A 12,499-nucleotide genomic window follows, 5' to 3' on the forward strand; every position below is an offset into this window, starting at 1 on the left:
AAGAGTTTCATGAGCAGGATTCTTCAACAGTTGAGCAACATAACAAATAGCAGTGAGTGAAGTTCTGCCTTGCATGTTTGCAGGAATCGCATTTTGAACACAAATCAGTTGTGTCCTTTCATATTGGATTAAGGTGTACACACATGTATAGAAGCCACTTATTGTGTATTTGGCTTGAGTCATGCATGTGCCACAGCAGTTCTGAAGATGGGGCTACTCTCCATAGTTTTTTATATTTATTCACTTGCTTGCCAAACATTAAGGAGAGGGTTTGGTCACAAGGTGATATCTCTTTTAGTTAGCGCGTAGAACAACTAAAGCACTTATTTATATACATGTGTGTGTGTGTGTGTGTGTGTGTGTGTGTGTGTGTAGTATATAATTATCATGTATTATACATATAGTAACCAGTCAGAAATCCTTAGTGTTCACATTCGGCATTCTCGACGCCACGAGTTTGCTGTTGTCTTATTAGTGAAATCAACAGGGAAGACTGCAGAGTAGGTGCAAGAAATGCATGACTGTGATATTAATCAATCCGGATATTTCAGAGGGCTTTAGAGAGTTTGAAGGTGCAATATGATGCATAATGCCAATCTTAAAGGAGTTCCAAACTTGCAGGCAGTTTCTTTGAAACAGCTTCACATTGCAGCTACAAAGAGTTTGTTCTTGGGGGGAAAGAGTGAATCTCAAGCAGACAACATCGAAATGGAGAACCTGTTTGAAGCACCAAAGTCTTGATAAGTGGCTCATCCTCAGATGGTGTGACTCTGGACGTACGGTGCATCAGTTCATGTATGAATGTGTTGAAAACTGCAAACCTAACCTCACATTGCAATAATATATTTTTTTTATTTTTTGAGCTGTTTTACTATGTGTGGTTACTTTTACAGCATGAAGCTTTCTTAAAGCCTGTCTGCACGAAGACGTACACCTCATACACGGACTATGTTAGTCACCCTTTCGACCTCAGTATACTTGAAAAGGTGAGTGCAACTGATACTGTAAGTTGCAGCAATTTTCTTTTTATTCAAGGATGTTTTTTGTAAGCGCTGTGCTTTTACACTTGCAGAATGTGAGGTGGAAGCACTATGGCTGTACTGAAGCATTTCTCAGTGACGCCCGATGGATTTATCACAACTGTATTATATTTAATGGATGTAAGTTGCAGAAACTTTATGGCATTTCTTTTTCTTTTTTGTTTGTGTGCATATGATTCAGAACAGAAGTGTGAATAATTTTTGCTAGTTTCTCTGCTGTTTCCAAGGGTTGTGACAGCTGCATTAGCATGTCCTCATTATCTTTGTACACAAAAGGACTTGCCTTCCTTTTACTGGCACATGTCAATTAAACATGCATTATGCACAGACACAATTTGGGTATTCTTCCTTTTTCTACCTTTGAATGTCTTGTTTGCTGTTGGAAGAAACAGTGAATGTCAACTTAGCACCTTGTCCTGTGCACTCCTTCCTATGTCCCATTTACTTCACGGTGTTCCCAAATTTCCAAGCTATAAAGACATACAGTTGTTTCAAACTTGTGTTCTTGGCATACTTTCTTTTATCTATTGCTGTGGCTTAGATGCTTTGGCATCCTTCCACTGAGCACAAGATCACGGGTTTGATTTTCAGTCACTGCGGCCACATTCCAGTTTGGGCAGAATGCAAAAATCTTCATGTACTTAGAGTTAGGTGCACAAGAACTTAAATTGGTCAAAGCCTATTGCAACCTGAATGCAACACCTCTAATAGCCTGCATATTAATGTGCTTGGGGCAACAAACCCTATCGATCACTCGATCATAGTAATGTGAAGAATATGAATGATGGCATAGGCTAATATAGGTATGCTATATCAAAAGAAGGTGAAGGATACCATGCAGTATCTTTTCCACTAAGCTTAGGAAGGAAGTTGGGGGTTCAGAGGGTGCAGTGGCCCATTGCATCTCTGAGTACATTACCACTGACTCATGCACAACTTTTCCAGATAACCATAAACTTTCCATGAGTGCCAAGGTGTTGATGAAGGTGTGCAAGCAGGAGATGGAAGACATTGAGGTGTGCCCGGACTGCTACAAGAATGCTAATACTCAAGAGTCATGGTTCACTGAACCCTGTGTAAGTATCTCTGTTTGTTCCTGCAGAATGTCCCTGGACAGCATTGTAACCTTCCTATGAGTGGGCCTAGCATGAGAGCATGTAGTAATGACCACTTAGAACAAATACTACTTTTCAAAGCATGCAAGGAAGCTCACAAATCTGGGCAAAAGCCTGCGCTCACTTTTTATTGTCACTGCGGTCACCGCTGCCCTTATTTACTTCCAGTGATGTGAGTGTTAGTTCTACGAGGTTACAGAGCATGCTACCATTGTTTGCAGAATACCTCAAGGGAACTTGTGACACAGGAGGAGACATGGCTGTTAAAATTGTTAGAGCTGGAGACAGACGTGCCATAAAGCTAAAAAGGGCAGAAGTGCTGTGATGATTAACTAACCCTCATTTATCTATCTTAAGGCCTGCAGAGGCTAAGTGCATCCAACGGTAAGGGCGAGCAGGCCCATCTGCAGACCGATTGTGAATGCGGTAGAGTTCCCGCAGACTCACTTGAAAATTTTAGTGTGTTTGCCAAATATAATGTGACAAGGACATTCGACGACTTGAAAGACAAAAAGAGGAAACGATTACAATTGTAGAGCCAACTAGCGATGCCTAATTCAGCCATACGTATGGAGCTTGGAATAGTGTTTTTCAGCATAGCATGGTAGACAAACTGTTACCTCAGTGCTCACCTATGTGAGACTACTTGTATATGCATACCTGCCAACTCTTCCGAATTTTCGTAAAATGTACGAATTTGGACCCGTCTTACGATTTTACGAATGTCAGCTCAATTTTTACGGAAAAGTGGTTTTATTCACGATTTTTTTTTTTAGTTCCTAATAAAGTCGCACCGTTGCTGGTGGGCGGTGGTGCCACTTACATAGGGGCGCATGAAATGGGAGTGTGCACCGTAACCTTTATTGTCTGCAGAGTAAGGACATTTTTCACTCTGTGACGTTACCTTCGTCATCGGGTCATTGGATGACCTGACGACGGCTGGACGTCACTGGTTGTCGTTACTCTCAACATATAGACCCACCTGTAAGTAAGTGGCGCCCCCAGAGATGACGGCGATTTCGGGTCGATGCGGCAGGCACAGTTCCTGTATTGGAGGCTGTGGCTTGTCGTCTCGCCTGTCACCTTCGCTAGGCTATTTTCGTGAGTATGACCTGTTTTGTGGGCCACGCTTTTTTTTTTTTTTTTTTTTGCGAGGTGCTGCTGCATCGGGCGCAGTGCGACTCCGGCACTCCGGTGTTTCGTAGCCGAGGAATTCTGCAGAGGGTCCTCGGCAGAATTCCCCGCTCCTCGACAGAATTCCCGTGCCGCACCCCCCCCCCCCCCCCAGTCGCGAGTTTACGAATTTGAAAGTATTGAGGTTGGCAGGTATGTATAAGTGACAGAGCCAGAGATAGGGTGCATTGCAGCAGCGGATCACCCATAACGTTAGGCTTAAACATTTTAACAGGAGTTCAATACACTTACAGCTACACATCATACAAACATGTGCTGGAGCAGGAGCATTTGTCTGATGAGCCACAAATGCTGTACGTCTCACTTTGCAAATTCGTGCTTTCTGTCACGGAGAGGTTGCATTTCCTGCTAAGCTGAGGCACTTGGTGGCTGAGCTTGCACCGCAAATAATCGGAGCACGGCTCTGGTTAGAAGAAGGAATAAAACAGCGTGTGAAGATGGGATGAAAGGACAAAAACAAACGCGTTTGCCATTTTTCTTTTCTTTCTTTTGTTTTGCGAGTTCACACACTGTTATTTCCTTTTGAGATATCAAACTAACTAGGCCCTATTCGTACCTTGATATAGCTGATCCCAAGTATAGCACAAGCATCTTTCTCAGTTTGCTAATCTTAGAAAAGAAGCCAAAGTACTTTTTGGTAAATATAGCATTGTGTCGAAATAAACCATTCCATAAGATTTCCAGAAAAACAACCTGTAAGTAGAATCTTTATGTCTAAAAAAGGGACATTGAAGTGGTGGACAGAGGGCACTTCCTCCTTAAAACTGTAAGAGCCGTTCCCTGAGAAAGCTCAAATTGTGGCAACATCTGATCAACGGCAGTTAACTCTTATTAAAAATTACATTGCATTTGAATATAAGAAGCAACTTGGACTTCCATGGACTGTTCCCTCATTATGCCATGTGGCAACCCGTGGAAAAAAAAGGAGCTCACATTGTGAAAATATGATATTGGTGACATCTTAGAACAGAGTTAGCAGCTCCGCAGTTCAGTGTGAAGCTAAAAAATCGAAGCATGTCCTTTGTTTTCTCACTGCAGCTAAGTCCCTTTTTTTTTTCTTTTTTTTACTCATACAAATTCTGGGAGGGTTTTTGAAGAATAATCTATCGTTCAAGTTTTCCTTAGTGTTTGGGTTTAGTGTACTTCTACCAACTCAGATGCAAGCTGTAGATTTCTGTATAGTTTTGACTTCAGAAACCATTATGTTATGTCGAATGCTGCTTCTGTTTGTAGATCATACTGCTATGATCATCACATTGAATATCAGGTCTTCAGTTTCTGGCAGTTTGCAGGCCTCAGTCTAACGAGAAACTTATAACCAAAGGAGACTGCATGAAAAGTAAGAGGACATTTTAAACCGCTGATTCCTGGAGATGCATGGTTGTAAGGTACTCTTACTACCCAATCACATGAATGTGCAATCAGATAACTAGTTGTGCACATTAGACAGCTTAAGCTGAGCGTTGCTTATGGTCCACTCTGCTCACATTTCATGCTTCTAGGCCCTGCAGAGCGCTTTATTGATTTGGTACTTTTGATAAGTTTCCAATTTCCCATGGACGCGAAAGATGCACTTTCCTGCAAAATGACAATGAAGCTGTCACAATTAGCTCATTCGTTTCTGCGGTGGAGCAAGGGCTGCATTCTGCCTTCTGCTGCCGATGAGCTGTGTGCACGTGCGCATTAGCATTCCTGCTGAGTGGCTGCATGGAAACACTGGTCTCAGCAGAGTCAACTGTGAACACTTAGCTAAAACGCTGTTATTTCATTGAGAAAGTTCAAATGTAACCTCATCAAGCAGGCAGCGGCTCATAATGTTGGTTAGCAGTTGGAAGCTCCATTTCATTTTCTTTCCTTCTTTTTTCCCCCAGAGAAGACCCCATCTTCTGGTTTGGGCAAAGTTGAAAGGATTTCCATATTGGCCTGCAAAGGTACGTACCATGTTTTTTGACCGTGCCGTTGCCGTATGGCATATTACTATATTTAAATGAATGTACGCGGGCCACCAGAAGCTGAATAAGTAGCCTGAGGAACTTATTGTTTGTAATTAACAGTTCATAGTGTGTGGGCTGGTCTGTCCATAACCTGGCACCTCTAAGCATTTTCTCTCTTCTGGCCTTTGTCACAGCTGCAGCAGATGGTGAGCATTCGCTGCAAATGGGGGGGGGGGGGGCAAAGCACTTTAAGCACATCACAGGGTCTTTTATGTGTTGTAGCTGTTTGGTCTGTCCTTTCCATGGAGGATGGATTGAGGGTAGGGGAACTTATTATTGCTTAGTATTGTTTTAATGTTGGATGCCGCAAGCACTTAAACCATTAGGTGGTTATCTTCTGTGGGGATGCACGACTCTCACGCGTCTCCTGTAATCCGGCTTCGTGCAGACTTTTTCTGGAGAATTTCAATAGCTATGGTTGTACAGTTGTGCCAGAATTGCAAAGCTTTTAGTGTGAGCCAGCAACTATTCTTGGCAAGAGAACTCCGAAAGTTAAGCCCCTGACCTTGATCTCATCATAGCTGTATATTCAGTTTAGTGCCAATAGTTTTGTTAACCTTGGCCTAGCGTGCTAAACATCCTCAGAAATAAATTGCATATTTATTTCAGGCAATGCGTCTTCAAGATGGCAACATTGATGCCAGGTTTTTCGGTGCTCATGATAGGTGAGTCCTCACTTTTAAGACACATGCTAGAATTGTGTGACTAGCATGATTGAAGCAAGACTGTTTTTAGGACCCATATGCTGTGGTACTGTAATATCCCAAGAGATAGCCCACCTAAAATCTAGAGCAAATCAGATGAAGACAGCGAGTGGGCTAACTTTCATTGTACAGTAAAGGTAAAAAAAAAAAAAAGAAGAAGAAAACATCATAGCCAAAGGTTGTGAAGGTTTATTTTTATGCCCTTGTTCAGTCTTCCTCAAAACCTTCAAAAGAACAGTCACTATCACTGTCAAACGAAATGTCAATGACCTTGCCACGCACATGGTTAGACATAGTTGGCAGGGAAGTGGAAGGGGGAACAGCCAGTGCCCGTCGCTCACAGTCTTCGGACCCATCAAGGGTGGTAGATATTCCACAGCACTTAAACGACCGGGCCACAACTTCCTCGGACACAGATGCCCAAGCCTTGGACACAAAGTTCGCGATGTCTTGCTACGAGGGTTCTTTCAGCTTGAGCTTGGGCGTTACTGCCCCAGTGCAAATGAAGGATGAAGGTAGCCCATGTCTCGTAAAAGCTGTCTTTAAACAGTTTCACCCAACTCCTGTTCGCAGGCTGGGAGATTTGTGTTTTGGAAGAAAGATAAAATCACACCAAGAACTGGGGTAGATTTCCTTTCGGGAGCGGGGCATCTCATGGGATATTATGGTAACTCCCAGGCTGAGAAACTGTGCTGGTGATCCTGAGGGTTTGGGTTCGACATCTGGCTACAGTGGATATATTTCAGTGTTGTGAGGTGGAAGAGCACCTCTGTGCTGCCTTTGCTGACTTTCTGCTGTATTTGTGTAATTTTTCTACATAGCAAGTTTCAGTAGGCACTGCTGAGACTCCCCCACACATTCTCTCGCTTGTGGAATCCAACTCAGCCATGAAACCTGCACACTATCGTGTTGCAAGTTGTATTTCTTTGTACATGAATCAGCCATTGTGCCTTAAGTATCCTAATGCTTGGTGGAGTTCCTAATACAGTTGACACTGGTGTGAGAAAAAGAATTATTGCCGTTGGCATTGTCACGAATAAATGTGGAGAGGTCTTCTAAAGTGGCTATGACGAACCTGTGTATGATGATACAAGAAAAAGGTGAGAGACAGTCACGCTTGGCACTTGCACTGAGGAGTGTGAAATAAAATGTGGAAATGGCATGTTGGATGCCACCCTTACTTGCTGTGCAGGAAAACAATGTTCACTTGCATTAGTCTAATGCAAAGCATGTCAGTTAGGGTTAGGCTTAGCCATCTCTATCCAGCAGCATCTGGGTGAGCTAGTTACTAAACAGCTGAAATCTCAGCAACAGTCAACATCCAGGTGAGAGACGAGGAAGTGAGCACAGCATGTGGTTCCAAATGGCCCTGAACTGCTGGCATGACTTGTCAGTGTTTGCATGAGCTGCATGTTGCCGCGAGTCGACATTTGGCTGAATGCCACATCAGAATGAATCCACGTTTGACTGGGATCTGCATCAGAATGAGTACTGGATTCGCTGAGCTTCGCATTGTAATGAACTGCCCTGCTGAGTTAGTGTTCAGTCAACCTGCCCTGTGCTGGTGGGCTGACCCAGCCCAACTAACCCTTTGCTTGCTCGACTCATTTGGTTAATGTCTGCATGAGCCTGATAGGCAAGTTTCAGTCTCACAGGCTGTTGACCTGCTTGTGTCGGATTCCTAAAGGCAATCATATCGAAAGGACTGTATATGCACACAGGACTTGCGGAGTGGGGCCTTCCATTCTTTTCCGGAGAGTGTCCCTGTTAATTCCACTCCTTTTAACTCCTCGGAATGGTGAGAGTTGCACCATTCTCACTCCTGGAGTGACTGAAATGATCCATGTTATTAGTAGGCCTTCACACGAGCACTTGTCACTGAATACACATTCACTGCATGCAGGGCGTGGGTCCCCATGGCCCAGTGCTTTCTGCTCTCTAAGGAGTCCCCGACGGACATCAAGAATCGCAAGAAGGGCCTCCACACTGCTGTTGAGGAGCTGGAAATCTACATCCGGAACTACCGCGAGAAGTTTGGCGAGTATCGCTACAGCGCGCTCCGGACTACACTGACGGCTGAAGATTTTCAGTGCTCCCAGGCATCGCCCCCACCAGTGAAACACCAGCAGCAACAAGATCAACAGAAGGAGGCATATACCGTTCATACCTCTTATGCAGTGTCGTTGGTTGACAGTGTGATAAAGCTGTCGGCTGGGGCAAGTTAATGCACGTGGCTTAAAACTGGTGTTCTGTTGTGTCGGTGGCTCTTGAAGATGGAGCACTATTATGGGTACTTTTTACATTAATGCGGATTTGCCATACAGTCAAACCTGGATATATCGAACCCACATAAAACAAATGATTGTGTGTAATGAACAGCAGTAAAATCCCCTTGAAAATTTTTGTATAAGGTTTCTATTTTATATATCGAATTATCTATATATTGAACTTTTTTGGGATCCCCTTCAGATTTGTTATATCCGGGTTCGACTGTATTTTTTCTGAGCAAGGTTATAGTGTGTGTGTGTGAGAGAGAGAGAGAGAGAGGGTGAAAAAAATGTTTTCACTTGCTCAACTTGAATGTCTTTTTGTTTATAATGTTTGCTAGACCTTTTTGGTGGTTTCACAGCACTCACTCATAGCCTTGGTTCAGTATTTTGTTGATTGTGATGAAGTGATGACCCTTCAGACATTTTTGATGTTTTCTGTCGTTCTAGAAGGACAGTGAATTATCAAGCAAGTCTCCCAAAACAGACGACAGTGAGCTTAGTTCAGGTGAGGACATTTTGATGACTCCCGTCCTTTCCCAACTTGTCTCAACACATTGCTAGAACTATATCGTCTGTAGTGCACTCTTCTAGTAGCTTGTGTGTTTCGTAATCTTAAAGTCGTGGCATCTACGTTAACATCCAAAATGAAATTTGAACTGCGCTCCACAGTGACTTAAAAGGCGGTGCGTTGTGGCCACTCCCCTCCCCGCCGTAGCCTTCGCAGTGCAAGACATTGAAGAAGGAACGGGAGCACAGCGGAGGCCGTGTTTAATTGCCAATAACTGAGCTTCTTCTGAACACATTGAAGTACTTTTTGTGGCAAAGTATTTCTGAAATAGCCTATTTTCACTTCAAACGCCTTTCGCCACTTCGATAAAAAGTCGCTCAGGGCCTTGTTAATTGTTGTTTCGGCCACTCGTTCGAAGCAATGTGTTACGCTATTGCAGTCATAGCTTCTATAGGCGGCTTCTTCAGCTGCATTTGTTGTGTTGCCGTAATGTCCTGGGCACCGCTGGATGTAAACCTTTCTGTTGTGTCCAAGAACGCCTGTCTTGTAACTTTTGGTTCTTTATACATTTGTACAGTACAGTAAAGCTCAAAGATGTAAAAGTACAACATGAAAAAATGAATAAAGAATGATTGCAAATACTGTGTTAACACAGTGTCTCCTATTTTTTATGAAAAACCAGAAATGCACTGTTACTTAATAGTTTTAGTTACAGAAGGCTCAGGTGCTTGAGCATTTCACGAAATTGTGAATTGTATTAGCATGGGAACTGGAAGCTGGCTCATTTTGATGTACTTTCTCCTCTTTCAGCTCCATCATTGGATCCGCTCGAGAAGGACACGCAGAGCGACACAACCAGCTCGTTGAAAGACAAGTCCATTGCCGGTTCCACAAGGGACTTGCAGAGTGACACGCCAACTTCGTCGAAATACAAGTCTGTAACCAGTTCGGCGAGTTCAACTCCCACGAGAGCGCAACCAAAAAAGGAAACAGAGCTCATCACGCTGCTGCCTTCTCCCAAAAAGGAGACGTGTCTGGTGAAAGAAGAGAAGGGGGCACTACCGCCGCTTCCTGATGGTGCACCGCAGGGGATCTTTGAGGTCAGTTCCGAACTGCCAGGAGAACTGCAGATGAAAGTCTCCAAAGAGGACATGGAACACCTTCCAAAGATAATGAACCGCAAGTTCGAAAGCCTGGTCAGTGCATTGAAGAAGATTGAACGCTCTATCAGCAGTGACAGCAATTCTACGCCGGTGAGTGCCACTGATCATTGTCCTCGTAGTTGCGTTCGGTAAGAGGCTGGCAGTTTATGAATCTAGAACTGCTCCCTTGTACAGTAGACTGGCTAGCTATGGTTCAAACTCAGATGAGTCAAAGGGCCCCTCACCAGTTCTGGGCATTGCAAACAGTCAAGGGTGGTGTGTAGATACTAATACGATGATAATCATGTCTGCAAAGTATTCGAATAAAAGCACCCACACCATTCTTCTCGGAGCCACTCTCCCTGCCAGCAGAGATGGTATCATAGCTGCCACCTCCGAGCTACATATGCCAGCTACAGTGCGCAAATAGGCCTGCGGCAACAAGATCTCATGGATTCTCGTGATATGCAAAGAACACAATACCGTCACAGGAAATACACCGTACAGCAAGAAGGGAGAGGAGCAAAAGGGGGGGGAAGCGGGGTCACAAAATGTAGATGTCATTTGGGCCTTCTGCTTCTAAATGGAAGAAGGCAGGGAAGGAATGTCACTTGTAGACGCTGGTCAAGGAAGTGGGAAAGGGCCTCTGTTGCAGGGAGGGTAGCTTACCCTCTCACACCATCACCTTAAAAAAATCTTTAAAACATTTGAAGCTGCTTAATGCAGACAAGGCTCTCAGTCGATTTGAAGCTTTTGTCTATGCAGGGAAACTCAACGTGGCCGGAAATACCTAATGAGAGCACATGCTCAAACCGCTGACAGTCAAAAGTGCACACATTGGATATTGAGGTGGCTTCGTATGTTGAGAGGGGCCACTATAAGTGTGCTTAAAGAATGCAGTTGTGCAGCTCTAGTGTTAATGCAACTGCATTTGCAAAGGGTCTTTCTCATCTCTCTACCCTTTAATCTGGCAGTGACCACTCCCTCTTTTTTACATTGTTTTCTCTATATTTCTGTTGCTACTTCTGCTCTGGACCATCACGTGGCTTCATATAACCTAGTTGTCACTCAATATCAAGCCTCTTGGTTCCTTGAGTTTCCTTATGGTTCCTTGAGTCTTCTTATTCATTGCTTTGAACCATGTTTCCTAAAATTTGAATCCCATAATTTCAACAAAAGTCTCTTGTCCCTTTGAGGCTAAATTAACAAGAGTCAACCGGTATGACTTTTTCATACTAAATAGATTCTTACTGACACCACGTTAATAGTTAAATTAGCCATTGCTGGAATCTAGTTTTCCTTGAAGCCAAGCAGGGCATGCACGGTTTTTTTCAAGGCACACTGTAGTGCCACGGCCGCTGGATAAAAAAAAAAAAAAAGATGTGGCCTTCAATAGTAGCAAGCGTCCCAGCCGTAGTTGCATTCGTGGCCACTTGGCTGGCCCGAACGGTGCTACTTGCGGGGGATGGGATGCATCAGTTTCCGCGGGCGACGGCGTTCCTAGTGCGTTCCTCACGCTTTTTTTATGGCGTTCCCAGACAACAGTCCTTGACTGGTGATGCCACGACGGATCACGCCGTTTTTCAATGCACGTGGCAGGCCACACCCTATTTTTTAATATATATATATATATATATATAGATCCAGCGGCCGTGGTTAGTGCGTATGAGCAGCTGAAGGCATAATTTTCATCTTCCTACTGTTATGCTTAGCAGAAGGTAGCATGATTTGAAAGTCTTTAAATGTCCTCAGCTTGACTTGAAGCACCCTGGTAGTTCTCAACAAGTGAGGAAACATGACTTCATACAGCAAAATTTCGTTGATGTAATCTGCCTAAGCTGCCGTGCAGCTTGAAATGTAGCTTTCCACAATACTCTTGTCTTGCTCCGTTATGTTGGGTGCAAAGCCACAGTAAAACTTTTTCCTCAGTATTTCTGGATTTTTCCAATGCATACTTGAATGGGGTTTGTTTGGTTTATTTGCACTGGTAACTGACCATCCCAAACAATGAGCGAGATGCCTGAACCCAGCGTTTTGGCCAGTTTTATTGTATTTGCATGAACGTGACGTGAGCTCTCTTGTCTTTTTCTTTGTTGAAAAAAAAAATGTGCCTCAATAGTGAGAAACTATATTGTTTTATTTTTTTCTGGAGTTTTGCACTCATATCTCTTCTTCCTCCAGTTCTTTTTCACACTAAAATGTGGAACCAGGGGCGCAATCTTGTACGCGTTCGAAAATGGAACGGAGGCGGTCCGTTCTATCGAGCCGCACACGATTGCTCAATTTGAACTGTGAGCCGCACACGATTGGTCAATTTGAACCGTGACGATCAAATTGACCAATCGTGTGCGGCTCGATGGAACTGACCGCCTCCGTTCCATTTTGGAACGCGTACAAGATCGCGCCCCAGGTAACTAGACTCTGCGGCAAAGCCAACTTCTTAGTAGGAGAAGGCACAGGTTTGATTATGGTAAGCACACTGTTGAGTAAAACGAAATGAAATCAGAGCAGTGGTGAGCACATGACCCTATA

At 43.9% G+C, this 12,499-nt stretch overlaps 1 protein-coding gene across 4 annotated transcripts in view; it reads left to right on the forward strand.

The window, feature by feature from the left end:
* Positions 1-12,499, forward strand: part of LOC119461434 (protein kinase C-binding protein 1-like) — a 48,512-nt gene that overhangs the window by 7,312 nt on the left and 28,701 nt on the right. For all 4 annotated transcript variants that reach the window (XM_037722734.2, XM_037722737.2, XM_037722735.2 and 1 more), the window contains exons 5-12: positions 894-986; positions 1,073-1,160; positions 1,986-2,116; positions 5,221-5,280; positions 5,953-6,008; positions 7,951-8,197; positions 8,765-8,822; positions 9,636-10,078. In XM_037722734.2, the coding sequence (XP_037578662.1) occupies positions 894-986; positions 1,073-1,160; positions 1,986-2,116; positions 5,221-5,280; positions 5,953-6,008; positions 7,951-8,197; positions 8,765-8,822; positions 9,636-10,078 (1,176 nt within the window). The remainder of the gene's footprint in view (positions 1-893; positions 987-1,072; positions 1,161-1,985; positions 2,117-5,220; positions 5,281-5,952; positions 6,009-7,950; positions 8,198-8,764; positions 8,823-9,635; positions 10,079-12,499) is intronic.

This window comes from Dermacentor silvarum, chromosome 8, assembly GCF_013339745.2.
Source record: "Dermacentor silvarum isolate Dsil-2018 chromosome 8, BIME_Dsil_1.4, whole genome shotgun sequence".
NCBI lineage: Eukaryota > Metazoa > Arthropoda > Arachnida > Ixodida > Ixodidae > Dermacentor > Dermacentor silvarum.